The sequence below is a fragment of the Oryctolagus cuniculus genome, chromosome 2, assembly GCF_964237555.1.
Source record: "Oryctolagus cuniculus chromosome 2, mOryCun1.1, whole genome shotgun sequence".
NCBI lineage: Eukaryota > Metazoa > Chordata > Mammalia > Lagomorpha > Leporidae > Oryctolagus > Oryctolagus cuniculus.
In genome coordinates, this window is record NC_091433.1 from 50,821,421 (window position 1) to 50,847,814 (window position 26,394).

The 26,394-nt window shown below is 52.6% G+C and overlaps 1 protein-coding gene across 7 annotated transcripts in view; it reads right to left on the reverse strand.

The window, feature by feature from the left end:
- Positions 1-25,870, reverse strand: part of SLC25A37 (solute carrier family 25 member 37) — a 47,172-nt gene extending 21,302 nt beyond the window's left edge. The window contains exons 1-2 of one of the 7 annotated variants that reach the window (XM_051832245.2): positions 19,327-19,694; positions 18,336-18,496 (exon numbers count right to left, since the gene is read on the reverse strand). In XM_051832245.2, the coding sequence (XP_051688205.1) occupies positions 18,336-18,374 (39 nt within the window). In that variant the 5' untranslated portion in view covers positions 18,375-18,496; positions 19,327-19,694. Of the gene's footprint in view, positions 1-18,335; positions 18,497-19,326; positions 19,698-25,850 lie in introns of those variants that run through there. The other 6 variants (XM_070068279.1, XM_051832237.2, XM_051832251.2 and 3 more) reach the window with 6 other exon arrangements.
- Positions 25,871-26,394: the final 524 nt, after the last annotated feature.

A 26,394-nucleotide genomic window follows, 5' to 3' on the forward strand; every position in this document is an offset into this window, starting at 1 on the left:
CAAACGTGAGCATGGTAAACAGACAGAGCCCTGCTCCGACAGGCGGTCACAGCCCCTCCAGCAAGTCACCGAGGAGCTCTGCGCAATCCGTGCACCTCCCTGGGCAGCAGTTCCAGCTGGTAACATGGATATCCACCAGCACGTGGGCCCGGGGGGACAGGAGATCTCTTCTGCTTTGTTCACCGGTTCAGCTAGGACACCTGCGCTCCGTATCACAGTGCCTGGGTTCACATCTCAGCTTCACTCTTGGGCCCAGCTCCCTGCTAATGGGGACTCTGGGAGGGAGCTGTGATGGCTCAAGTACTTGGACCCCTGCCACCCACCTGGGAGACCCAGACTGAGTTCCTGGCTGTGGCTGGCCCAGACCTGGCTATTGCAACCATCTGGGGAGTGAACCTGTAGATGAAGATATCCCTCCCCCCAGCCTCTCTGTTGCTCTGCCTTTCAAAGAGAGAAATCTATATTTTTAAACATGGTCTTATACATACAATGGAATGCTATCCAGCCTTAACAAGGGTAGAAATTCTGACATATGCTCTAGCACATACAACCTGAAGGACATTATGCTGAGGAAAATAAGCCAGACATAAGAGCACAAAGCCGTATGACACCATGTGTGAGAGGTACCTAGAATCAAATTCATGGAGACAGAGGTAGAATGGAGGTTCTCAGGGGCTTGGGAGAAAGGGCTAGGAACTTGTTATTTAAGAGGCAGAATTCAGGACCGGCATTGTTGCACAGCAGGAAAAGCCACTGCCTGCAGCTCCAGCATCCCTTATGGGTGCCAGTTTGAAACCTGGCTGCTTCTCTCCTGATTCAGCTCTCTGCTGATGCTCCTGGGAAATCAGCGGATGATGGCCCAAGTGCTTGGGCCCCTGCACCTACACGGGAGATCTGGAAGAAGCTCCTGGTTCCCGGCTTCAGCCTGACCCTGCTCTGGTGGTTGTGGCCATTTAGGAAGTGAACCAGAGGATGGAAGCTCTCTCTCACCCTTTCTTTTAAATAAATAGATCTTAAAAACAAAACAAAACAAAACCACGGCAGATTCTAGTTTTGCAAGGTGAAAGGAATTCTGAGATTGGTTGTCTAATAACAGAAAGGTACTTAACATAACCATACACTTTTAAAAGGTTAAGATAATTGCCACAATTTTTTTTTTTAATTCTCATACTCAACAGCTCCCCATATTTCAGGGTCTAAAATCCTGGCACATCAAATAACTCACTCCTGAGGTTTCTACCACACTTGGGAGGGCAGGATTTTTGCTTGTCTGCTTATTTTTGATAAAACACAGGCAAGGGTCTCCAACATTCTGCATAATCCCCTGGGAACAGCAATGTCCTCGACTCAGGAGCCTACCACGAAGGGAGCATCTGGAAGGTCAGCTGGGGGCCTCTCAGATGGGAGGCGAAAGGCTTAAGACACATCTTGAATGCTCCTCTGACCCCATGGACACAGGGCTTCTCCTTGCAGGATCTGCTCCCTGCACCATGCCAAATTCATCTCCAAGGAACCAGCTCCCCAACCACACAGGCATGGAGCCAGCTGACCACACAAGTCACATGTGCATGTGAGACAACCAGGGTGGGAACTCTGCCCTTGGCACGAGCACTAGGGCAGGGCCCGGCACACTGTGGGCGCCAGCTCTCCTGGACCCACGCTGGGGCCAGGCACCTCAGAACCCATACACACCTCCAGAGGTGGGTGTGTCCCCCCAGCTTCTGTGAGTCCTGCTTCCACACCCTTCACAGAGGCCACACCTTCTGCTGTATGCCCCGTGATTATTAGCCTATTATCCACAGGGAAAAAAAGGGTTTTCAAAGCTGCCCTGTGGCCTGCCTTCTCTTGTCCATTCCTCTGCTTATAATTATGTCAGGTGCTGTGTCTGCGCGTCTGCCCCATAAACGCTGGAAACATGACAGATGAGCAGCAGCATTCCCTGCTGTCACCCTGGCCCCGGGCGGTGTGCCTCACTAAATAAAACACACGTTCAGCAAACAACTGCAGGGATTCACAGCTGACCCAAGTCTCACTCATAGGCATACACAGAGCAGGAACATGGAGCCCTCAGCGCCCTCTGCCTGCCACGGTTCTGTGTCTTCAGCGCAATGCACCAACCACCATCTGGGATCCACGACATAAGCCCATCAAAGCGCCAGCATTCAGAGCACACAAGACGCCTAAGCAGGTGTCCAAGGACAATTCCCAGAGGTCATCCACGCTAGATTTCCCATAAATGCTACTATCAAATAATCTCCTAACACAGGAGGACTTGATGTCGCCAGGACCGAGTGGAGCTCCAGGGGACAGTCTCCTTTCTGTACACACCTGAGAACCTCGACAGAAAACTCAATGGGCCAGCGCCAAAGCTCACTTGGCTAATCCTCCGCCTGCGGTGCTGGCACCCCAGGTTATAGTCCCGGTTGGGGCGCCAGATTCTGTCCCGGTTGCTCCTCTTCCAGTCCTGCTCTCTGCTGTGTCCCGGAGTGCAGTGGAGGATGGCCCAAGTGCTTGGGCCCTGCACCCCATGGGAGACCAGGAAAAGCACCTGGCTCCTGGCTTCAGATCAGCGCGGTGCGCCGACTGCAGTGCACCAGCCGGAGCGGCCATTTGGGGGGTGAACCAACGGAAAAAGGAAGATCTCTCTCTCTCTCTGTCTCTCTCTCTCTCTCTCTCTGTCTAACTCTGCCTATCAAAAAAAGAAAGAAAGAAATAAAACATGACGCAGACTCCTAGCTTGGGGCTCTAAGGGTCTCAGGGAAAGACCCAAAGGAAGCCTGACTGTGCAGCCTCCAGGACACACGAGCTACATTTCAGCTACACAACACCTACAAAGCGTTCCCTGCACTTTTGGGGGCATCATTTTTAAGATGCACTGGGGGTCGAAGAGACTGAGAGGAAGCTTTAATCACAGGTGACAGACACGTTAGGCAGATAAACATCTCCTCCCCAGAAAGCAAGCTCAGAGATACAACTGAGCCACGGTCATGGACCACAAGAGTTCTGGGAAGTTAGAGAAGGGGACTGGTCCCAGGGATGTGAGCGCGTCCCAAGAACCAGAAGTCTCAGCCAGCAAAACCACAGGATCCCTATGCCTGAAACAGGGTGTCCCCTACATCCCAAACTCCAAATGTCACGAAGCAAAAGGAGAGGGTGCTAGGAGAACAAATGCAGGGCGCCTTAGATTTGGGGAGACAACTTTGATGCTGGGAGGTGGCATCAAAGCAGAGACCAGAGGCTGGGAAAGTTAGGAGAGCGGAGCCTGGAGAAAGGCGCTAGGGACACAGGGACTGGCAGGCGGGAGGTGGACAGAGGCCTGCGTGTTATCTGATGCCGGCTGAGCTCCAGGAGACGAGCACATGGGCCCCTTCTGAGGCCTGAACACAGGGGCAGGACGGGGTCCTGCTTTGATGCTGTTTCTGAACAGCCCTGCTCTCTGGTGCGTTCAGGAATGGAGACGTGAAGGATCCAGGAGGCCACTGCCCACGGCTGAACCCACTGGAAGTGAAACCCCCATGAGGGGAGATGCAGCAGGGAGCCTTTCTGGCTCCCCTGGCCGTCGCATTCCCCTACGTTCCCCGAAATGCCCAGACCATCTGGGCCGACCCCATCTGCGCCGCTGGCAATACTGGATGACCTTTGGCCATGCTGGCTGACCCTTGGATGACTCAGCTTCCTGGTAGTTAACTTGTGAAAGGTCCCGGCAGGAAGCCGTCAGAGTGCTATAAAAAACAGGGCCTTCCAGAAGCATCTGCCACACTTCTCCCCTTGATTCCAGGGCAGGGCTGTGGCCATTGAGCCTTTCTGGAATTGTCTGAATGAACGGTTAGTCTTAAAGTGTTGCCAGGTGGACGAAATCAGCTATGGTTTCTAGCCAGACACTTTGGAATTCAGGGACAAGTGGGGTCCCAAAATCGTTAGTGGGCAGCTGGCTCCTCTCCTCGGCTCTCATTCCCCTGCAGGGGACTTCTCTCTCTTCTTCAAGGCAGCAGTGCTGTCCCGGTGAGCTGTCCTGTCCATCCAAAGCCAAAAGAACAGGAGCCAGAAACTACGCTGCCTCCCCGGAAATAGAATGGAAGCTGCAGAATGAGAGGCCTCCCAGGAGACCGCTTAGTGCTAGTTCAATCTCGCCATTTCACAGGCTAAGAAACTGAGGCCCAGCCAAGGTAAGTATTTTTCTGGGGATCTCTCAGTCGGTGGGCCCCTGGTCATCTCAAGTTAATTTCCATTTGCCCTAAAACGGAAGTCTACATGTTGTATGTGTACACACACGTTGTACATGTGCATACACAACCATCTGCCTGTGCCTGCCTCCTCCTTTCGTCCTTGCCCTCCACAACTAAGAGGCACCGCAAACGGCCACCCTGGGGTTGACAAGGGCTACCACGCGGCTCCCTGGGTGCCTTAAACTCTGGCAACTCACAGCAGATCAGAAACCTGTTTTTCACACAAAGCTACTTCTGGCAAAAGCCCAGCTTTGTGGTCACTTTTGGTTCATAGGGTCTCAAAGAGAAGAAACACTCAGAAACTTTCTTATGCTTGGATTATCAGAAAATAGAAGACAGCCTTGGACAAGACTCTCAAGGAAACTGGAAAACAAGAATTCCTACCCAAGGTCAGGCAAAGCGTCACTGGCTGGCCCACTCTCAGAAAACAGCAGGGAGGAGCAGCACTAACTCCCAAAACAAATGGAACCTACTACTACCTAGAGCCACACCAGTACGCACGCCACAAACACAAAGGGCACCTGAAACTCCTCTTCTTCTCTCTGAACGCAGAAAGATTTTTTTCCGGAAGCAAAGTAGCTAAGTGGCATTCTAAGTTGTCAATATATTCTTTATGGTTATTATCTTGTTTTTTTTCCAATTAAAAGTCATATCTGAGCTGAGATTCTTGAAGCCCTGAGGGCTAAATATAAACCCTCCGTCATTTTCTTCTAAGTAAGTTAATTTAACACCTCACCCTTCCTGGCCTGCATAAACATATGTAAATTAAAATTCAGATCCTGCCTGAGAACAGATTCAAGAACAAAACATCTCTAAGCACAATTCCACTAAAAGACTGATTTCTAGTCTTGCACATTTTAGGTTTCCACCCCTTCCCAGATAACACATTCTCCACGCCCCACAGCCCTCTCTACGGCTCCACTTCGACCAGATCAACTCTTACTTTCTCTCCCAACCATTCCCCTGGGGAACAGCTCAGCACCGTCTAGCAACACTGGACAAGGCCCACACCCGTCCTCCTCCAAACACCCAGCAAACAGATTGAGTAACAAAGGCCTCCTGTGCCAGGGGAATCTGCAGACACAGAAATAAAGGTGGCACTGGGGTCAGCGAGCTTGTGCCTGTATGCCCAGGCTGCCCTCGTGCAAACATGAACCCCGGCTTCCAGAAGCGGTGCCTGCCAGCCAGCCGGGGGCTCACCTACACCTGGACTGGACAGCCATGAGGCGGGAAGCCCTGCAGGGCCGCAGTGCCCTCAAGCCTCAGGCCCAGGATCAAGGCCAGCCAGTGGAACACCCCGCATCTCCAGGAGGACTCACACTCTGAGAGGCCAAGTCTAAGCCGAAAGACAGGAAGGCACCTCCAGCTACACTGCTCCCTTCCAAACGGACAGGGAACCCGAGCAGGCCCCAGAGGCACACAGCTCCCAGACAGCTCTCTCCTTGGAAGGCACAGCTCTTACCTACAGGGTTAAGTCTCTCCCTCTCCACCCTACTAGTCATGACCTGAGCCAGTAAAGGTCACTCACGCACACCCTGACCCTCCTCACATCCCATAAGCACATTTACCATTCAGTCGCTTATCTGGGCGCTGCTCGCACACCTGCCGCCCGTGCCACCCAGTGAGCACGAGGCAGTAATGAGCAGATCACCTCAGATGCGGCAGCTACGTGCCCTGCTCCCTTTGTCTCCACACTCCTTGGGTCTCCGCTGTGCCGCAAAGGCTTCCCCAAAAGGCGCCGGGAGGTAACACTGCAGACCAGGCAGTGGGAGGAGAGGAAGTGTGGCTGCACAGCCCGTCTGGATACCTCTGGCATGCAGACCCCAAACCTCCAAAGCTTGCCAGGTTCAGAGCAGAACCCCCAAGCAGAGAGGCAGTGGGGGACACGTGTCCTGAGGATGGCTGGGCTCCCCAGGAACAGGCTCTTTCTCTTGGGCACAGAGAGATGCGTAGAGCCTTGTTCTAAGACTTGTCTCCTGCAGGTCTAGATATGGATCCTGAGATGCCACTGGGATTCCTTGGGGGCCGTGTCCAAGCCCTTCAGGCGAGGTCTGTCCTCCCGAGGGGAATGAGTCATTGGCACATCCGGCCTCCCTCCGCGGGGGCCCGTGTGGGGAGAGGTCTGGCTGAGCAGAGCCTCCCGCCTCCCTGGTGGCTGGCACACAGGGTCAGACCCTGCAGGCCCCCACGCTGTAATTAACACCATCATTCAACGAAGGGCAAGGGACGAAGTCGCACCTCCGCAGACGCCTTTCAAATCTCCCAGGGTACAGCCGTGACTATGAATCAGGCTAAGGCAAGCGGGCATTTAGCAAACAAACCATAGAGCCAGTGATTAAGGAGAGCAACTCTCTTGATTCTTTAAAGACACACCCGGCTTCACCCCTTGTAGCCTCAAACCTGGCTACAGGCACCAGCATCTTCTTGCCTCTGAGAAGGCTCCCCCACCTCTCCCAGCCGAACATCTTAGATCTGATCACCCACTCTCCACGCAGGAACTTCAATCCAGGTTCCCGACAGATGACTCTCATCCATGTCAGGACACAGCAGGGAGCAGCATGCACTCGGGCCACAGCGTGAGTCAGCAGCTGGGCCTGGCGTGGGTCAAGGCCCAGCAGGTCTGCCTGGCTAGCTTCCCGCCTGCACACACCCACCCTCCACCTTCCACTCCTCACGCCAGGCAGGGACAAGGTAAGGCCCCAGGAAAGCCCTCAGCGTGGGCAGCGTAGGGAAAGGAGGACCTGGGGCCTGCACACAAAGGCACCCGTGTCAGCACAGAAACATAAGCAAGCAAGGAAAACAGAGCCAGGGAGACCAAGGACACTCACAAACACAGAAGTACAGCTGTCATCTTCCTGCTCCTGGAGAGCCCCTCCCCACAGCGTCCCCAGACTGCCTGCCTGCTGCTCTGAGGGACGGATTCTCTTGAACACTAAGGGTGAGCATATACAATGACAACCCACAGTGGCCCACGCCTTAACAGCTCTGTGCACCGGCTGCCCTTTCCTAACCTGCCGGTTATGACCTACACAGCCCTGATGCACACTGCCAACTGAAAATGTGTTTCTTAGCATGTCCTGAGTATAACTGGCTCCTCCCCATTCCCCGGCTAAGGAGACATCTACAGCAGCCGCGGATGGCCACCCTCGCCTTAGACAACAGATGGGAGACAGGCTGTGTAAGGAGAGAGGTTAAGCGCCCAAGGCCACAAAGCTGCAGAGATCCTGCAATCATGCTGGAACCAGAGCCTGGATTTTCCATTCCGATGAGCTAACCATCCCCCTTTAACAGGATGCCAGTTTGATAATAAGTACCGTGACCTAGGACCTGCAAAGAGGTTTGTCCATTTTAAACCTGCGCCCTGCCAGCCTGGCTTCATCTTCTTACAGATGCAGGTGGTGCACCTGGTGAGGGGGGCAGAGGCCCAGGCATTATTACTCTTCCCTGTGTTCCATGAGAAGACTGCGGCGTCAGCAGCTCTTCCCATAGGTCGCGTGTGGACTGTGATCTGGAAAGTCCAATTCCACTCGCTCTATGGGGTGTGACTTCAACTCTGTGGCAGTGAGACGGGGCCATAGCAGCTACAATCGGCTAGAGAGAAAAGCCAGACAGAGCCATGCCCTGTGGCAAGAGCTGTTTGTCAGCACCCCCTGCCCTGCCTCCTGCAGCCTGTGCCTGAAGAACTCGGGGCTGTGCTTTGGGCCTGGCATTCTAAGCCAGGATTCCCTGCTGCTGCTACCCTCCACTCTGGTTCCCTCCCTCGCAAGCATGCGGTGGGGCCCATCATGAGCCCAGCCCTGTCTCTCCCAGAGCCCAGATCATGGGCTCCACTACCATTCACATCTGAGTTTGCACCCAGCACCACCTCTTCCCTTCCTCTCTTCTCCCTCGCCAGCCCCGCTGCAGCCGAAAAAGGCTCGGATTTCAGGGCATGTTATTTTTCTGAAGGTCAGTTTTCTCATCTAGGAAACGACAACCAGCACATGCCTTTTCTTGCCTTCAAAGGACAGCCAGGAGGATTAAATGACAGAGTAGAAGGAAATACATTACAAGAATACTGCTGGCCGGCGCCGCGGCTCACTAGGCTGATCCTCCGCCTGCGGTGCCAGCACCCTGGGTTCTAGTCCCGCTTGGGGCGCCAGATTCTATCCTGGTTGCTCATCTTCCAGTCCAGCTCTCTGCTGTGGCCAGGGAGTGCAGTGGAGGATGGCCCAGGTCCTTGGGCCCTGCACCCACATGGGAGACCAGGAGGAAGCACCTGGCTCCTGGCTTCAGATCAGCACAGCGCGCCGGCCATGGCGGTCATTTGATGGGTGAACCAATGGAAGGAAGACCTTTCTGTCTCTCTCTCTCTCTCACTGTCTAACTCTGCCTGTCAAAAAAAAAAAAAAAAAAAAAAAAGGAATGCTGCTATATACAATTGCAATTTACAAACCCATCCAGGCATTCAATTATAACAGGGGTTAAGATTAACTCAATGCTTAGCATGTGCATGGAATGATTCTTAACACTAGGTGTATCGCCTCAATTAATTCTTATAGCAACACTGCAAAGTAGGTACTGTTATAATCCTTATTTTATAGATGAGAGAAATAAGGCACAGAAAGGGTCTGTTATTATTCCGATTTTACACCTGAGAAAAATAAAGAACAGAGTAACACTCCAGAACCCTCAGGTATGGTTCAACCTGAATAACTACACTGTAACCGTTAAGCAGACTGCCTCTGATGCAATCTGTCATTAGCTTGGCAAGACAGCCAATCACAAATAAGATGCCACCTGAGCTTCCCAGTAGCCTTGTCAAGAAGATAAAGAAGATTAAATTCCTGTAGTTTCACTAGGGAAAAAAAAAAAAAAAAACAGTTTGGAGAAACCTTGTTGGTAGCTTTGGGATCCGCATGGAGGAAAGGCCTATACTTCTGGGAATGGAAAGTTCCTACCTGTACTTCTGGGGAAGAAACGTCCTTGTCAAGGTCCCCGCGGGTGCCTAAAGGTCAACCAATGAGGATCAGACCCGCCTCAACCTTTAACTCCCATGCCCTGAATCTATAAAAGGAGCTCTCCCAATCTCTGACACGCGACTTCCCCGGCGCCTGCACTGTTGCTCTGTTGGGACCAGGGAACCTCGCCCGGGAGTGGAACCCCATTAAAGCCTGTGAATGAACTGATTCGTCTGCCTGGGAAGATCTGTTATGCACCGGACACCTTACACTTGTCTTGTCTGAGGTTTCCAAGCTAGTTAATGGCAGGACCAGGGCTTAGATTCCTGGGGCTTGTCCCCTGCTTCCATTGCCATTCCAGGGGCTTCAACGCTGGTCCCGAGGCTGACATGCATACACCTCTCCCAAGCCCCCACTCACAGCAGCACCTTACGTGGACCCTTTCTGGTCATGCCAGGGAACAAAAGTAGTGGAAACAACAAAAGAGGCTTCTGTGAGCAGCAGGCACCACAGACTGCGTGGCCGGGGCACTCGGGGTCCTGGCGCTTTCTATGCTGCCCGCTGGCTGTGCCTGATGGATCGAGGGGCCTGGCAGACTCAAAGGCAGTGTCCTCAGGGACACAAGGCTGCAACCTCTCAGCGTGACCCACAAGGGCCAGGCGCTTCCTAAACCTGTTATGCAACCCCTGCTGCAGGCGGGATTCTTCCCTCTTTCGACACGCTTCACTTCTCCCTGGAGAGAAAGCATGAACGGGGAACCGGAACACCTCTTAGTGCCCAGACAGCAGCCAGCCCCGTGCACCGTGTGGACTGGCAGCCAGGTCAGGGGTGCTTTCAAAGCACCTCTGTGAGCCAACCTGAGCTTCTGGAATGACTGACGGCCACGGTGGTGAGGAGGTGGACGCAGGGGGACAGGTGGGAAACAGAGCTGAGGACCACTGTCTCCTACGCTCGAGAGTGCCTGGCAAAGCAATCAGAGTGACACCCTGCAGGCTCCAGACTTCAAGTCAGCAGCAGCGTGGACCCTGCCGAGTCCAGACAACCCAGACCTTGTCCTGCCAGCCCATGCGAAAAGACAGTAATCCCCCTTATCCGCTGTTTTGCTTTCCAGGGTTTCTGCTGAGGTCCAAGCACATTACATGGAAAATTCCAGAAATAAACAATTCGTAAATTTCAAATAACTTTTATTACAGTACAGCATTCTATTTATTATTAGTTATTGTTCATCTCTTATGCTACCTATTTTTTTAAATTAAACTTCACGACAGGTCCTTAGGTAGGGGGAAAAGTGTTAGTTACCTACAAGATGGGGTATATGCATGGCTTCAGGCATCCACAGAACATTTGCCCAGCAGGTCAGCAGGCACCACTGTCCATGCTAAGGCAACTCTTCTCTGCAAAAGGTGCCAAAGCTCCTGGCCTAACTTACAGGCAGCAGGCCTGCTTTGGGAATGGGGCCTGGTCTATCAGAGTGACTGACAAGTCAGCCACTCAGGGAACGTGCAAGGCAATGAGTAGCCAATTGCAGAAGAAGCCTCATGGGGTGGAGCTGCTGCTTGCTGGATTCTACTACAATAAAAAGGGCTCAGAAAGGAGCCAAGAAAGCCTTTTTGTGTGGCCAAGATAAGTTACAAATTCAAAACAAGGCAAAGCAACAACGAGCTATTTTGGTTTTCATTGGCCTCTCTTCGAAACAGCTGTGCCTTCAGTCACTCCAGCAGTCTTCACAGAGTACCTCTCTGTGGCACAGGCCGGTGGGGCAGTGGTGGGGCAGTCAGGCAGAGGATGTGAGGAGGGGACAGGAGTCAGCATCCCCGTAGGCCAGGCGTGTGCGGGAGGCAACCAGAGTGGCCACAGCGTTGCCAGGCAGGGAGACGCTGCCAGACGTGAACGCAGAGGCTGCGGCTGTTCCTGCACAGCCTGCTGCCTCTGGAGAATGGGATGGATTTTCCATGCCGAGGGGCTAACCTGGCCTCTATAAGTAGATCCCAGTGTGATGACAAACGGGACCCAGCACTTGCACAGAGCTTTTCCCTTTCAAATCGTGCTCCCTGCAGACCTGGCCCTGTTGCTAACTAGATGCAACAGTGGGCCTAAAAATAACAATAACAATAATAATAATGGAGGCAGGGCAGGCATTGCTACTCTTTCCCTACTTTAGACGTGAACACTGCAGCCCACCAGGATGCTGGAGGGCTCTGAGGCCAGTGAGAACAGCTCTGAGTGATGTCAGAATGATTTGCAGTACTCTGTTCACCAGAGGCTTACGGAGCACCTACTAGGCACCAGACACTGTATCTAGGAAAGGAAATACGCTGGCAAAGAGCAAAAAGCCCCGCCCACTGGAAACTTACATTCCAATGAGGGGAGACAGACCCTAAACAGTGTAAGCAATACTGCACCTATAAACAGAATACACGAACAACACACGTAAGTGATGGACAGTGCATGACAGAAGGCAATGAACTGGGCAGAAAAACGAGCAAGGATGGGCAGCAGGGACGCTGCGGGGAGGGGAGGCTGTGCGCACTGTGAAGGGGTGGGAGTGTGGGGAAGCCCTCTGGGCCCCCTGAATCATGGCAGTGGGAAGAGACAAGGGAACAAATTCAAGAGGTAACACACAGGCCAAACTGGGCACGCCTTCTGTGCCTATGAGGCAGGGGCTGCAGAAAAGCCGAAGGGGCTACCAAGGTTCTGAGGAAGGGGACAGTAGGACATCCATTCCGGACATGCCATGTCCACGGTGCCCATGAGGTAGCCAGGTGCAGGTCTGTGAGGCCATCGGAGATACAGCTCCCGAAAGAGGCTGCACCTGAGACACAGATCTGGGCCTTATCAGGAACCTGAGACCCGTGAGCTGGGGGCAGTTAAGGGGGCGGAGGGCTGAACTGTGAAGAAGCCCAGGAGCTGGAGGAGCCAGACCCACTGAGAGCCAAGCGAAGCAGCGGGCTTGTACGCTGACCCCTCTGCAGGTGCCTGCAGCAGGCTCAGAGGCACAGATGAACTGGAAGAGGATGGCTGGGGTTAGCACCAAGATCACCAGCAGCCTCATGAGGTTTCAGGGGAGTCAGGGCCCAAGGGACAACAGGTGGGCAGGCAGCAACTGAGTGTCGAGAGTCCTTTCATATCATCATTACTTTAAGAAAAGAAAAACAAGAGCAACCAGAGCTAGTTCAGAGCAGGAGTTAGGGTGCCTTGGGGCACGCGGGGTCTTGAGATGTCTGAGGATGGTTTGTTGATTTAAAATGATTAAAAAATTAAAAGTATTACCTGCTTTCAAGGAGGACCCAATAAGGAATGGCGAACTGGTTAACAAGAGACAGGTGACAAAACCAACTTCCACCGTCACCGATCATGGACAGCGCCACACCAGCCACTGCCTGTTGGAATTCCTCCAACAATTCTTCAGGGTAGGGCTTGAAATGAATATTCTCACTTTGCAGGTTAGGAGTGGAGCTTCCAGAGGTCAAGTCACACCCCCCAGGTATAGAGCCAGGAAAGAAACCCACGTGTGTCCGAGACACTGGACTACCCTTCTGCACCTGCTGATTCACCTTTGAGGAATAAAGATCACCTATTCCCTTGTGATGGGTGCATGGAGGCTGAAGGAGTTTGGAAGGACAGTGACAAGAAGATGAGTGTGATCAGGGTCCTGGTGTCTGTGTGATCTAGGAAGCGAAATGCCACACCCAGGCTGGAAACAATGGAGGGGTGGGAGGGACAGAAGCAGCTGACTGGGCCATGCAGAAGCACAGACAGCAGAACTGAGGGCCGTGTGGCAAGGGAGCGTGGGACACTCCCAGAGGCCGTGCTGGAGGCTGTGTATGAAGCCCTCCTGGAGGGCTTTGCTGCCCCGTAGACAGAGGGGCTGCCCAGGATTGGGGAGGGAGTGCGCCAGCACTGGAGGAAGCAAAGGCAGAGAAGCCAGAGGTCCAAGGATGGCTGCAGCGATTGACCACAGGGTGCATTAAGTACCGTTCCAAGTGCATTAGAACTGTATGGGGATGGGGGTGGCGTCATGGTGCTGTAGGTTAATCCTCCGCCCGCAGCACCAGCATCCCATATGGGTGCTGGTTCTAGTCCTAGTTGCTCCTTTTCTGATCCAGCTCTCTGCTATGGCCTGGGAAAGCAGTAGAAGACGGCCCAAGTTCTTGGGCCCCTGTATACACATGGGAGACTGGGAAGAAGCTCCTGGCTCCTGGCTTCAGGATGGCACAGCTCCAGCTGTTGCGGCCATTTGAGGAGTGAACCAACAGAAAGAAGACCTTTCTCTCTGTCTCTCCCTCTCACTGTCTGTAACTCTACCTCTCAAATAAAAAAAATAATAAAATCTTAGGGAAAAAAAAAAAAGAACTGTATGGGGAAATGGGGCACAGAGAGATTAAGAAGTTTGCTCAAGGTCACACCCAAGTGGGAACTAGGATTCTGTCCCAGGCAGTCAGGCTCCAGGGTCAAGTTCCTGGGGCCAGCATTGTGGCAAGGTAGGTTGAACTGCTGGTTCCATTCCTGGCTGCTTCACTTCCAATCCAGCTCCATGCTAATGCACCTGGAAAAACAGCAGGAGACGGCCCAAGTGTGTGGGTCCCTGCCACCAATGTGGGAGACCCTGAGTTCAGCCCGACCCAGCCCTAGTCATTGTGCCCTTTTGGGGAGTGAATCAGTAGATGAAGGAGGCCCTCTTTCTTTATTTCTCTCCCTCCCCTCCATTTTAAACAAATAAAATTCTTTTTTTTTTTTTTTAAATGTTGTGCTCCTAACAATTAGGAAGGGGAGTGGTAGGAAAGGGAGAAGGGACCTTCAGGGAAGAGGGGTAGACCTAAAGGCACCTGTTAACAAGGAATTTCCACAGGGTCTGGAGGAAGAATAAGGGTAGAATGAAAGAAGCAATGGGAAGCTGAAAAAGAAAGGAAGAGAAAGCAAGAAGAAAATTGGAGGGACCTGCATTGTGATGCAGTAGGTTAACCCACTGCATGCAGCACCGGCATCCCGTATGTGTAATGGTTTGAGTCACGGCTGCTCCACTTCGATCCAGCTCCCTGCTAATGGCCTGGAAAAGCAGCAGAAGACAGCCCTAGTGCTCAGGCCCTTGCCACCTACATCGAAGACCCAGATGGAGCTCCAGGCTACTGGCATTGGCCTGGCCCAGCTCTGACCATTGCAACCACCTGGGGAGTGACTCAGCAGATGGAAGATTGACTCCCTCTCCCTCTCTATCTCTGTAACTATGACTTTCAAATAAACACATAAATCTTTAATTTTAGAAAAAGTATGTCTAGCTAGAGGCATTAAAAAAGAGAGAGAATTACATTCCTTCCTTTACAGGTAAGAATGTTAAAACCCCAAAACACCAGGTGTCCTCGGCCCAATCAGCAAGTCAAAGCCTGGGGACTGGCATCTCCTAGAGCGAGACATCCACCTGGGGAGGAGCTTGAGGGAAAGCGGAACAGTCCCACTCAGAGGGTGTGACTGGACACTTCCCACCGGGAAGCGTGTCAGCTGTGGGCACTCGGGCTGGGTGGTGGAGGAGCAGGCCCGGGGCAAGGCAAGGCCTTCTGAAGTGCTCCAGCAAACACAGATCGCAGGCATGTGTCTGCAGCCGGTGCTCAGGGGGCTGCAGCTTGATTCAGGTTAAAAACAAAACAACCAGAAACTCTGTCAGAAGGAAAAGTTGAAGGATAAAGGAGGCAGAGTAAGGGTCAGGTTCGAGAGAGAGCACCAAAGCCTTCAATGGAGGGAGTCAGGAAAGGCACCCCCAAGTCAGAATGGGGTAAACAGGCAGAGCGGAACCAAAGCCTTGAGAAGGGGCACTGCTCCAAAGAGCACAGGGGACATCTCTCTTCGATGAGATAGCCACAGGTAGCTAAACTGTTCTCAAACGGAAAGCAGGCAAAGGTATGGGACTCATCCCCCCACTCCCAGCACCCACGGGCACACCTGTGGCTTCAGCAGCGCAATCCATCAAACGCCCCCATCAAACCCCAAACATGGCTCCTACTAAACAGCTGAGCTTCCCCTTTGCTGCTCACTGGAATTCTAGGTGCCACCCTCTACGCCTTGTACCCCGGGCAAGAGGAAAGCGGACACGTGGGAGCCAGCTCGGTGCCGGAGAGGGCCTCGCCCCTTGCACCTGTGGCAGACCCGAGGGGCACAGAGCAGGGCTATCAACAGCAGCATATCATGAACTAAGGACTAGAACTGCAGGCAAGAATACTCCCATTTTTGACTCCCTGCTCCCATACAATCTACCTTTAAGAAAAAAAAATTCATCTCTCTTGGAAGAAAGAAGAGAAGGTAAGGGAGGAACCTGAAGGAGAGAAGACGGGGAAGGGAGAGAGAGAAATCACTATAATTTTATTCCAGGAACGAGAGCAATTTGGGATTTCACGCCCTCTTGCTGCTGAAAGGCCTCGACTGTACTTTGTTTCCAAAGCGCTGAAGTGGGTGGGAGGGGACTGCGGCAGCTGCCTGCACCCTCCCCGCCCTGCCAGCACCCTTCCTCCCTGCACCGCGAGGCCAAGCTGAGGAAGGCGGGCCACGACAGCACCTGCCTGGCCAGTGCTACCCTGAGCTCAGAAGGGCTGCCAGTGGACTTCCACGGAGGGCTGCGAGGGCAACCCGCCGAGCCCAGCACCTCCCGACGAGGCCGAGCCTCCTGGGGCTCCCCAGCTCCCCTGTGCCAGGCTGGAAGGAGGGTGCATCCTCGAAGAGTTAAAGGGCAGGGCTTCCCGGACAGGCTGAGCAGAAGGAGGGCTGAGAAAGGGTCAGCGGAAGTGCCTGCGCTTCGAATCTTTCCTGTTTCCTTTTGCCCCTGCTTTCGCCATGGCAGACTCGGCAGGGTCTAGAAGCGTGTGCCTAATCTGGTTGGAATTTCCTCCTCCACCCACCTGGCATGCGCCCCACAGCTGTGAACACTCCTGACCCGGCCAGGGCTCCTCGCTTCCACCCCAACTGCTGCTCGAGGCCACCACCCCACTTGCCACTTTGGAATACCAGGAAGAGGCTCGCGGGAAGCCTGCTGGCAAGCCCTGACTGCAAAGAAGCCAGCCACTGCTGCTGCCTTTTACTGACAGGCCTGCCGGGGCACCGCTTAGCTGCTGCATCTACTCCTCTCGGGCAGCCTAAGGTCCCAGGAACCCGCCCCCAGGTACATCCCACCATGGTGGCACCCAATGAAACAGGAAGGCACAGGAAGATTCCCAAGACCTTCCAGTTACCCACTTAATAATCTCAGGGTGCTGACCGCTAGGGCTTCAGAGACATCAGGGTGCATGACGCACAGTGGCTTTTACAGTTTCTTGACCATAACCCCCAGCCCTAAGTGCATTTTACACTGCTCCCAGGAGAACACACGTGCAACCCAAACAGAATTTCAACAAGCAACTTTCTCCTTACTATTCATGCCGTTCATGCTCCCATTTTGTAATCGTACCATTTTTTTTTAATACTGAGCCTACGAATAGATCATGACTCACAGTTTTAAAAAACACCAGTTATTAAAGTGACTTTGGGGGAGGGGGTGGAGTGAGACCTCATGAAGAAGAAAAATTCAATATTATAATGGCAAGTAAGTATCAGCGAGGCTGCCTTTCTGTGCTTAGGACCAGCAAGCTCAGGGTTGAAAGTGCCCAGCACTGGATTCTACTGTCCACACTTCCTAGAGCAGAGAGATTTGATGGATTGCAGGCTGACTGGACACTTGCATTTATCACAGGATCAAAGCTACAAAATATATGCCTTGCAAAATCATGGTAAACATTTTTTTCTTCCAAGAGACTATTTTCACGGATTTGGTTGTAATAATTGTTTGGAAATTGCAGGTAACAGAAAAGAGGACAACAGGTGTTCTATGCTCAGAGAAAGGGCGCTGCCACAGTGCCCACTTCCAAGTGACAAAACTAAGGCACGGAATAGTGGTTATGGCACAAAGCGAGCTAAGGGCAGGGCTTGAAATTGAACCCAGGTCTCCTGACTCAACTGCTCATGGTCACTCACTGAGTGACATGGATGCCTCCCTGACACCTCACGGTGGGCATGGACAGGTCAACCGGGACACTGTGGCAGACTCTGTGGGCTGACACAACCTGCAGGGGAGCCACTTGACTTCTCTGTGCCTTTTGTCTCTGCTGAAAACTGCAAAGAGTCATCCTAGCTAGAATAGCCCTTTTCCCAAGGCAGTTGTAGAGAGACAATGAGGTGCTTTAGAACAAACCCATGCATTCAAGAATCGCAAAGCACCTAAGGATAACATCAGGGGTCAGAGTTGGACACCTAGGACCTAGAAGATCCTACAGATTACCTAACCCAAGGCCTCCTTCAACAGCCAAACCCTATAGGGTGAGTGACTTATCACACATACCATGCTCACAACCTGACCACAGGTGAAAACTGCTACTGAAGGTAATACTAAGTATACAAGTCCCATCTGAACCAAAACAGACCATGGTCTGAGGGCAAGAGGAGGGGCAGCGAGAAACTAAACACAGAGGAACTAAAGTAGAGCCTGCAATTTAAACAGCACCTGAGACAACCACTTTAAATATGGGGACTATCTGAGGGAGTCCTTCTTATACCAACGGCACCTGGTACCTGCCCAGGGTCTCATCTGGAGAAGCCCCGAACACCTGCAAAACAAAGTACCTCCCCCTTGGTGACAGTGGCAGGGAAGGGCCACTTCTCCAATTCTCCACTGTGACAACTGGCGAGACACGGTGGGTGAGGGCTCCGGCCCAGCAGCATAGTGCAGCAGTGGCCTCACATTACTACAAATACCCAGGCCTTTTCTCACTGGACTCCTGCCTGTCCAGCCACTGACAGGCCGTTCCAACAGTTACCCAGAGAGCACTCTAAGTTAGATCTTCCGGCCTTCCCACCTGCTCTGGTGGGGCCGGCAAAACAACAGCTACCGCTGCAGGTGGAGAAGCACTGTGTACCTGCTTTGCAAGGTGACTGCCACCTAGAAAGACCCTCAACTTCTCCCCCTCTCCCCATCCTCCTCCCACTCCGACCCCCCGCAAAGCATAGGGGAGCTGCACCCAGCTGATTCTGCTGGCTATGACCCTGGGCCCCTTGATCAGTTCCCCCTGCCAATCTTGCAAGTCCCCCCTCATCAGTGTCTGTTTTTCATTTGTGAACCAACCCCCAGGCTACTTGTGCAGACAACATGGGTTACCACTGTGAAAGCGCAATGTTCACCAGTCAGCAAGGCCATGACTTCCTGCACCGCGCTCTCTTCTGGTCATTCAGTGTCCAGGACAGGCTGACAGGCAGGGGCTCTCAGTCCCACCGGCAAAACCCGCCTGCTAAAGCTGGCAGAAGTGCACTGAAAACTACCTGCGGAAATGGCCGGGACAAACTATTACACAACCCGTAGTGAGGGCTCCGTGAGACGAGATCTGCCTGCCTGCCCACCTCCCAGCAAGCAAAAGGACAAGCAAACGTCACTGAAGGTCTCACTGTCCCCCAGTTACTTGAACTCCGGGCAAGAGGTGCAGCAACCCTGAGAAAAGGGGCTCCCACAGGGCGCCGCCGAACCCTGACCCCCAAAAGAGCTCCCAGGAGCCGGGAGGCCCCTTGCCAATCTTGCACGTCCCCCCTAACCACCCTGGCTGGGGTCGGAGAGGGCAGCGGCCACACGCCAGGGGCCGGAGGGCGCGAGGCGGGGCAAGGGCCACGTTTCTCAGCGCCAGCGTGGTTGGCGCTTCCCCGCCGCGAGCGCCGCAGAAACGGCGCACGTGTGGGCAGCGCCGGCCACCGCCGTACCGCCAGCGCAGTCAGACCGTACAGGGCTGCAGGGGGGCCCGGCCGCCGTCGCCACCGAGGCCAGCCGCGCTCGCCACTCGTGCTCCCACGCCGCGACGCCAACCAGCAACCGGGGCCCGGCACGCGGCGGTACGGGGCGCCGGCCGGGGCACCCTCGGCGGGGGCGGGGTGCCCGGGGAGCCCCGGTGCGCGGCGGCGGAAGGAGAGGCGCTGCGCACGCCTTCTCCCAGAGAGACCCCGGCCCGGCCCCCGGCTCGCAGCCGCCGCCGCCGCCGCCCGCCGCGGGGAGAGCGTGGTTTCGGGGCGCTGCCTCAGACTGGTGTTGCGCGGGATGCACACGCGCGCGCGCGCGCGCGCTCCTCCGCTGCTGGCTCTGTCCCCGAAGTCTCCCCGCGCCTCACCTTCACTGAGTCCACCGGGTACATGACCGAGTGCTCCAGGATCCCGGCCATCGCTCCGGCTGTCATGTGCGTGGATAGGGAGGCGCTGGTCGGCAGGTTCTCATAGTCCTCCGACCCGGCGTCCTTGCCGCCGCCGCCGCCATCTCGGCTGTCCCCATCCATCCTTCGCCCCACAGCCTGGCTCCCTACGCCGCCGCTGCGTAGCTCCATCCGCCAGCCCCGCGGGGCGCCGGAGGCTGCAGGAGGTGGGCAGGGAGGGGGAGGGGGCGAAAAACTTCACTTCTTAAAGTGGGAACCACCTCCCCGGGGCTGCGGCGCCTGACGCCATGGCGGGCTGGGGTGGAGCAGAGGGGCCCGAGGCACCAATCACTGGAATACAAGAGACGGGCCGCGGCCGCGCCATTGGTGTGCGGGACAGTGGGGACCCGCCTCCCTATGTGACGTCACTGTCCACTGCAAATTTCCAAGCAACCGGATGGGGGCGAGAGGGGACGTTGGGGTGTCCCGGGAAGTTAGGCTACCTAAGTGGGTTGGGGAGGGGGATGCTGCCTCGCAAGGGCCAGGCATTGGGGCCGGCCACTGGGGAGGGTAGGCCAGGCCACCGTGAGGAGGTGCCCGGAGCTGGAGGGAGATCAGTATCAGCGGCTCAGGGAGATTCCGCCCCCAGAGCCGGTGGTTTTGGAAACCCTATGGCTCAGCAAGCTTCAGCATTCCTGAGGCCTGAAGGGGGTCGGGGGAGTTGCTAGCAATGTGAATTATGGGCTAGTTGGGGTGGTTGGTTGTTGGGGGGGAGGGTCGTGAGGAGACTGGGGTTCTAGAATTGAGGACACACCTCACTTTCAGTGGTGCGTGCACCATTCATGCAACGCGAGGGCAGATACCCTGCAGGTGACAGAGTTAAAACTCAAGGTTCCCATCCAGACTGCTTTGTTGGAAAGAACCTCGTTTATCCAAGGTGGTTTTCTGGACTGAAAGCACATAGCGTGCAGTTAAGTGTGTTCCTCCTACTGTTCTCCCAAAGGAGCAAGTCCACCTGCCTGGATTGACCAAGACAAAAAGTAGTAACCAGCAGGGAGCCCTTCTGATGGGCACCTCCTGCAAATTTTCTTTGGGTTTGATGTGCAAGAGGTCAGGAGATCGACTGAGGCCTGGTCTCAGGCTGGGAGTGCCAAGTGGCAGGGAGCAAAACCTTGCGGTGGGGGTCTGTCTTTGCAGACTCTGGTCTTCTTCTAGTTCAGGTCGGCTGACTTCTTCAATAAATTGTAACCCAGGCTGCTTTGTTTTAACTTATGGAATACTGATGTGCTCCCTGGAGAGAAAGGGGAAAAATCAAATAGTAAGGGTGAGACCAATCTGCTGATGGAACTTTCCATGTAAATGCATGGTTCAGGGCTGAAGACACTGCCAGCTGATCAGCTTCTACAGCACCAGGGCCCCCCTGCCTTATCTGGACAGGGCTTCTGGTCGGAAGGCTGGGCCTTGAGATACACAAGGGTGGAGGAGACCCTGAAGATGCTGAGCCTGCCTAGGTTCAGGTCACAGCATCCAGGCAGCCTCCTCAGGACTGATCCAGTGATGTGCACGTAAATAAAAGGAGACATCAGCTCCAAGGACGCCATTTCCCCGTGTTTGACAGCTGCTGTAGTTGCTCCCAAGATGACTGCTAAGGATGTGATAGGTGCAAACAAACTCTCTGTGTTTAATGATGACTACGAGAAGATTCCTCTACTTTTGTCAAAGGCGATTTTTAAGAAATGTTGATCAGAAGTTGTTGGTTCTCATTAAAAAAAAAAAAATGGATGCCTTTTAACCAGAATTTTGGGAACTTATAGTCCTACTTCTGGGAATGTGACAGAAGAGCCTGAATACCCTGGAAACTCTTCTTCAAAGCGTTATTTATAGTAAATAATTAGAAGCAACCTAAGTGTTCAACCAGAGGAGAATAACTAAGTAAATTATAACACATGTATTCATGCAACATTAGGCAGCTGTTAATTGTTATTGTACTGTGCAACATTATTATTACAGTGCAAAGTCAGATGAAAAAGCAAAACGAAATTCTATAACCACTGCACTCACAATGACGTTCACGTGATAGGAAAAGCATGAAGTGGTTATTGTACTAGTGTCAGATTATAGGCAACTGCTTTGACTCTATTTTTCAGATTTTGAGTAATATTTGTATGATTTCTACAATTAAAAAGGGGCAGGCATTGGCACAGAGGTTTAAGCTGCCACTTGGGATGCCTACATCCCATAATCAGAGTATGTGAACTGAAACCCATCTCTGCTCCCTGCTCCAGTTTCCTGCTAGTGTGCACCTTGGTGTTGACCTGAGTGTCTGGGTCCCTGCCAGCCATGAGGGAGACCTGGCTTGAGTTCTCAGCTCCTGAGCATTTGGCAAGCAAACTCTGTGTGTGTGTCTGTGTGTGTCTGTTTCTTAAATAAGTAAAAAATTTTGAAAAAAGAAAAAAATCATTCTTTCTAGAAAATACATATATATGTGTGTGTATATATATATCCTATATACACAAAATCCTATACAGATATGTGTATATATCCTTTATAGCTATGTTTATATACAAATTGTGTGTGTGTGTGTGCATGCTGAGAAATTCTCTGAATTTTGCAATGTTGACATTGGTAGAGAGAAATCATATTTTGCATGACTAACAAGATTCTTGGCAATATGAATATGCCCACAGTCTTCAAAGACATAAGATTTTTTAAAAAATAAAAAAGTATTAAATAAGTGTTAAGTTGGAAACAGTTGAAATTCTTTGGAGCACCTAGTGTATGTATTCAGTATTGTTTCCTCCCTCCCTTTACATGACAGACACAATGGTTGGCCACTCAGGGTTCTTATGCCCCTTCTTACACTGCAGTGGAGAGAACATCTGAAGCCACATTTCTCAGACTCCCTTGCAGCTGGGGGTCTCAATGTGAATTATAATCTGCCAGTTGATGAACCGGTGATAGGTGCAGCGTGAAAATGAGTTGAAGCAAACTTCTGCTGTTTTCACACCTGCTGCTGACTAGCAAGGCCCTAGACACTTGGGGTGGAGACAGATAGGGTGGGCAGTGGATTCCCTGCTGTGGCAGCAGTGCAGTGTCTGATCACCAGATTCACGGGTGTGGAGAGGCACTTGTGGAGTTCAGGGTAGCAGCAGTGCTGGCAGCTTCCTGATCCCTGCACCACTGCTGCCGTTGGTGGCCTTGATTCCTCACCTTTGAGGACGCGACAGCCATTCCCTTGGCAAGGTGGTCTGGCATTGCAGATCTGAGAGTTGTCCCTGGAAGCCCAGCCTATACAGTCTGCTGCTCCACTCCTCCCAGCAGCATTGTGGCCAGCAGCAAGAAAGTGTAATAAATAAAAGAGAAGCTGCTTCCAGACATCAGAACCCAGCAGCCAACCCTGTTCCTAGACCTCTGGAAAAGGCCTGCTGGGAGATGGCAGCAGCCCGGCCGCCTTAACCTGGTGCTTCAGTGCCATTCCAGCAAGAGGGAGCAGATCTTTCTGCAGCAGGCAAGAATGTGGACCCAGGAGCCCAGGAGTGGCTGCTAATTTGATCCTCTCCTCTGAGGTAGACCAGGAGACAGAATGACTCCATTAGAGTCTCATAACAACTTTCTGAATGTTGAAGTCTGAAGTTGATTTGCTCTACCTCCCAAGAGTCTGCCCCTACTCCTGTGTCCACTCATAACCATGCCAAGTGACCTCAGCTGGGTCACCCTACGCCCTTACTCCTCTGCTGGGGACACCCGTGCCATCCTCCATGACCCAAAGACACCAGCCTCCCCCCTTCAGCACAAAGCTGTCACAGCACAGTTGTAGCACTCCTCTCACTGCAGAAGCATCCTCTGGGAGATGGCCCAAGGCTCAGAAGCTACCAGAGGAGATGGCAGAGCAGTGGTGGTACATCACGTAGATTCTGGGCAGGGTATGCCCCCTCTCTGCATCTGCATGGCTGGGCCATGGACCACCAGTTGGCCACCCACCCCAAAAGCTGACATCTAACTTTTGCCTCTCCTCATCTATTTCCACAAATATGCAGGGCCCCCATTGCCTAACAAAATCTCCCTTCCCTCCTCCACACCTAAAGTTCATGTCCAATATCCCTCCTCCATCCTGAAGTCCTTGAAAGAGTCATCTCTTGCCCACTCTCCTTACTCACAACGCACTCATTCCTTAAACCTTTGCCTGGTCGTTTCTAACTCCTGCCATTTTGTACAAAATCTCTTGCAAATGACTTCAATGAGGTCACCAATGACCTCAATGCCAAATCATCTGCAGCCTCCAGAGCGACCCTCCCGACCTCTGCCTCCTCCTTTCGGATGCCTCCCTCGCTTGTGCTTTCTTCATTCCGCCCTCTGCCTTCTCCGTGCCTCCTTCCTCCCACACTGTCCTCCGAGCTTCTCTGCTCTCTCACCTGTGGTCATCTCTGCCAGCCCCATGCCCAAGTTACCAACCCTGACTCCTCCAAGCTCCTTTCCCACAATGCCTCCCAGATAGCGCCATTTGAATAATCTGCCCAAACCAAAGCTCAGATGTGACTTTGTGTCCTGGAGCTGCTGTAACTAAGCAGTACAAATCAGGTGGCTTACAACAACAGAAATGTATTGTTTGGCTATCTGGAGGCTAGACATCCAAGATCGAGGTGGCACAGGATCCTTCACTGCTTTTTCCTAGCTTCGAGTAGCCTCCGGCAACCTTCGATGCTCCTTGGCTTGTGGCTGCAGCACTGTAATCCCTGCCTCCACCATCAAGTGGCATTCTCCCTGGGTGTCTCTGTCTGTCCAAATCTCTCTTTTCTTAAAAGGGCCTCTATCATATTGTATTCAGGGGCCCACCCCAATCCAGTATGACCTCACCGTCATTTGAATACATCTGCAGACTCTAATTCTAGTGAAGGTCACAGTCACAGGTTCTGGGGGAACATGGATTTGGGGAGGACACTGTTCAACTCAACAGAGTGAGGGAGAGGCAAGAGCTCCGAGAGGCCTGGGCTCAGTCCTGACTAATATCTGTGCACGATGATATGGGATTGGACTCAGTGGTGAATAAGGCCCTCTCCAGCTCTGGCTTGCTGATCTAAAACTAAATTCAGAATCTTCCTCACCATCACCACCTCCTAATCTCTTGCAGTGCCTGTATTGTACCTCCTTTTTGCCACCATCCAGCTTACAAGCTTCGGGTTATTCCTGACTCTTTTTCTACCTCTTAGATCCTATTAGTGTTGTGTGGCTGCAGCCTCTGAGATAACATCACTTAGTGCTACTATGCCCGTGGACTTTATTAGCTAATCTGGGACACTTTTTGAGAGTGAGCAGGGCAGTACTAACAATTATACTAGGATAGAAAGTGCAAACTGGGAAAACCAGGACATGTGACCACCCTAATTACAGCCAGCCCTCATTTGTCATCCTGCAAGACTTCTCCTTAGATCTATGACCCTTTTCTCTACTCCCATCCTCTTTAAAGGGAAGAGTGGCCATGTGTCCTCTTGGTGAAATGGCATTCCAGCATGCATCTCAGCTCAGATACTTCCTCAATGCTTTCTCTCTCCCCCGAGAAGGAAGATGGATGCCAGTGCTCTCCCCAACCTCATTCACTGCTCTCACAACCTTCAACTTTATATTATGGTTCTAGCAACTATCTCTCTCAACTCTCATTAGACACCAAGTTCTTTGAGGTCATACACTGAGTAAACATGCAGCAAATATCACTGAATGAGTTGGAAGAGTTCCATAGTCCTATATAGTAGCATTAAATTGTTGTAGGCATCCATGGTTACTGAGAAATTAAAAAAACACGTCACACATCAGATCTGGACTCTCTGATCATAGTTTGTGGAAAGGAGATTTTAAAAAGTGGCTCCCCCAACAAAGTATCTATCACAAATGCCAAATGAGGGTGCTACTTTCGTTAGGATGACATGGAGTTACAAAGCTAAGGGCCTGCAAATGACCTCATGCATGGTATAGTCTCTAAGTCCCATCTTGCAAGCAAGCCAAAGAAATCCAAGGTAAAGCAACTTGTCCAAGGACACGCAAGCAGTTAAAGCCCCAGGTGTGGCTTTCTGAACTTTTTTACTCTCTCACTTTTGAAATAAACTCTGAGGCTGATAAGAATACTTTATGGCTGCCATTAGTTATATTTCAGATGCCTACTGTGTAAAAATCAATAGTCATCAGTTCTCTCCTCTGGCCAAGTTCACCTGACACAGCACATTCGCAGGTGGCCACATTGGCCTAGTTGTCCAAATGAGTTTTACACTGAGCTCTACGCATCACTAATATGCAAATCTGTTGGTCACGATCCTCCAGGCAGCACAGTTGCCTGCTGCCAGTGCTCATTTAGACTACAGAGCAGAAGAGAGGTGCTCTTTAGGAGCATGGAGATGATGTAGCATAAAAATTCAGAGCATGTGCTTCAGAGACAGACCGAGAGTGAGTGACTACATCCCCACTGCACCAAGGGTTGCCCTGTGAGATGCGGCTTGTTCACGATTTGGAGCACCTACCACTGCTGTGATTTTCCATCTGGGTTTCATGTTTGTTTTCGCTGTCCACAGCTTCCAATTATGCGTGGCATGCGTCTCCTGACGCTTACTCCCATGCGTCTTTCAAGTCTGAGCCTCGGCTTAGGCTGCTGGGGGAGGGCAGTTGCAGAGCAGTTATGCATTTGAATTTCCAGGGGAAAGGCAGGCAAGGGTGCCCCACATCACCACCTGACAAAGCACCAGGGGTCTCACGGAGGAGGAGGCGGGAGGGCTAACCAAGGATAACCATTTGGTTGCCTTGGCCAGGAGGAGGTGGCCCTGGGAGCAGCCTCCGAGAACAGCCTGGTCTTCTCCTGTCTCAGCTCTCAGACTGAACTCTGAACTCATCAGTTACTGTGACGGCAGCAGCAGCAGCACCATTATGGGAGGCTTGCAGCTGAGCTGGATGGTTCGTTCTCCCCAAACAAAAGCTCCAGGCTGTAGGGAGAATCTGCCACATACAAGCTATGAGCTTTTAATTCTGCTCTGTTAGTAACCAGAATCCCATTCAATAGAATAAATACAC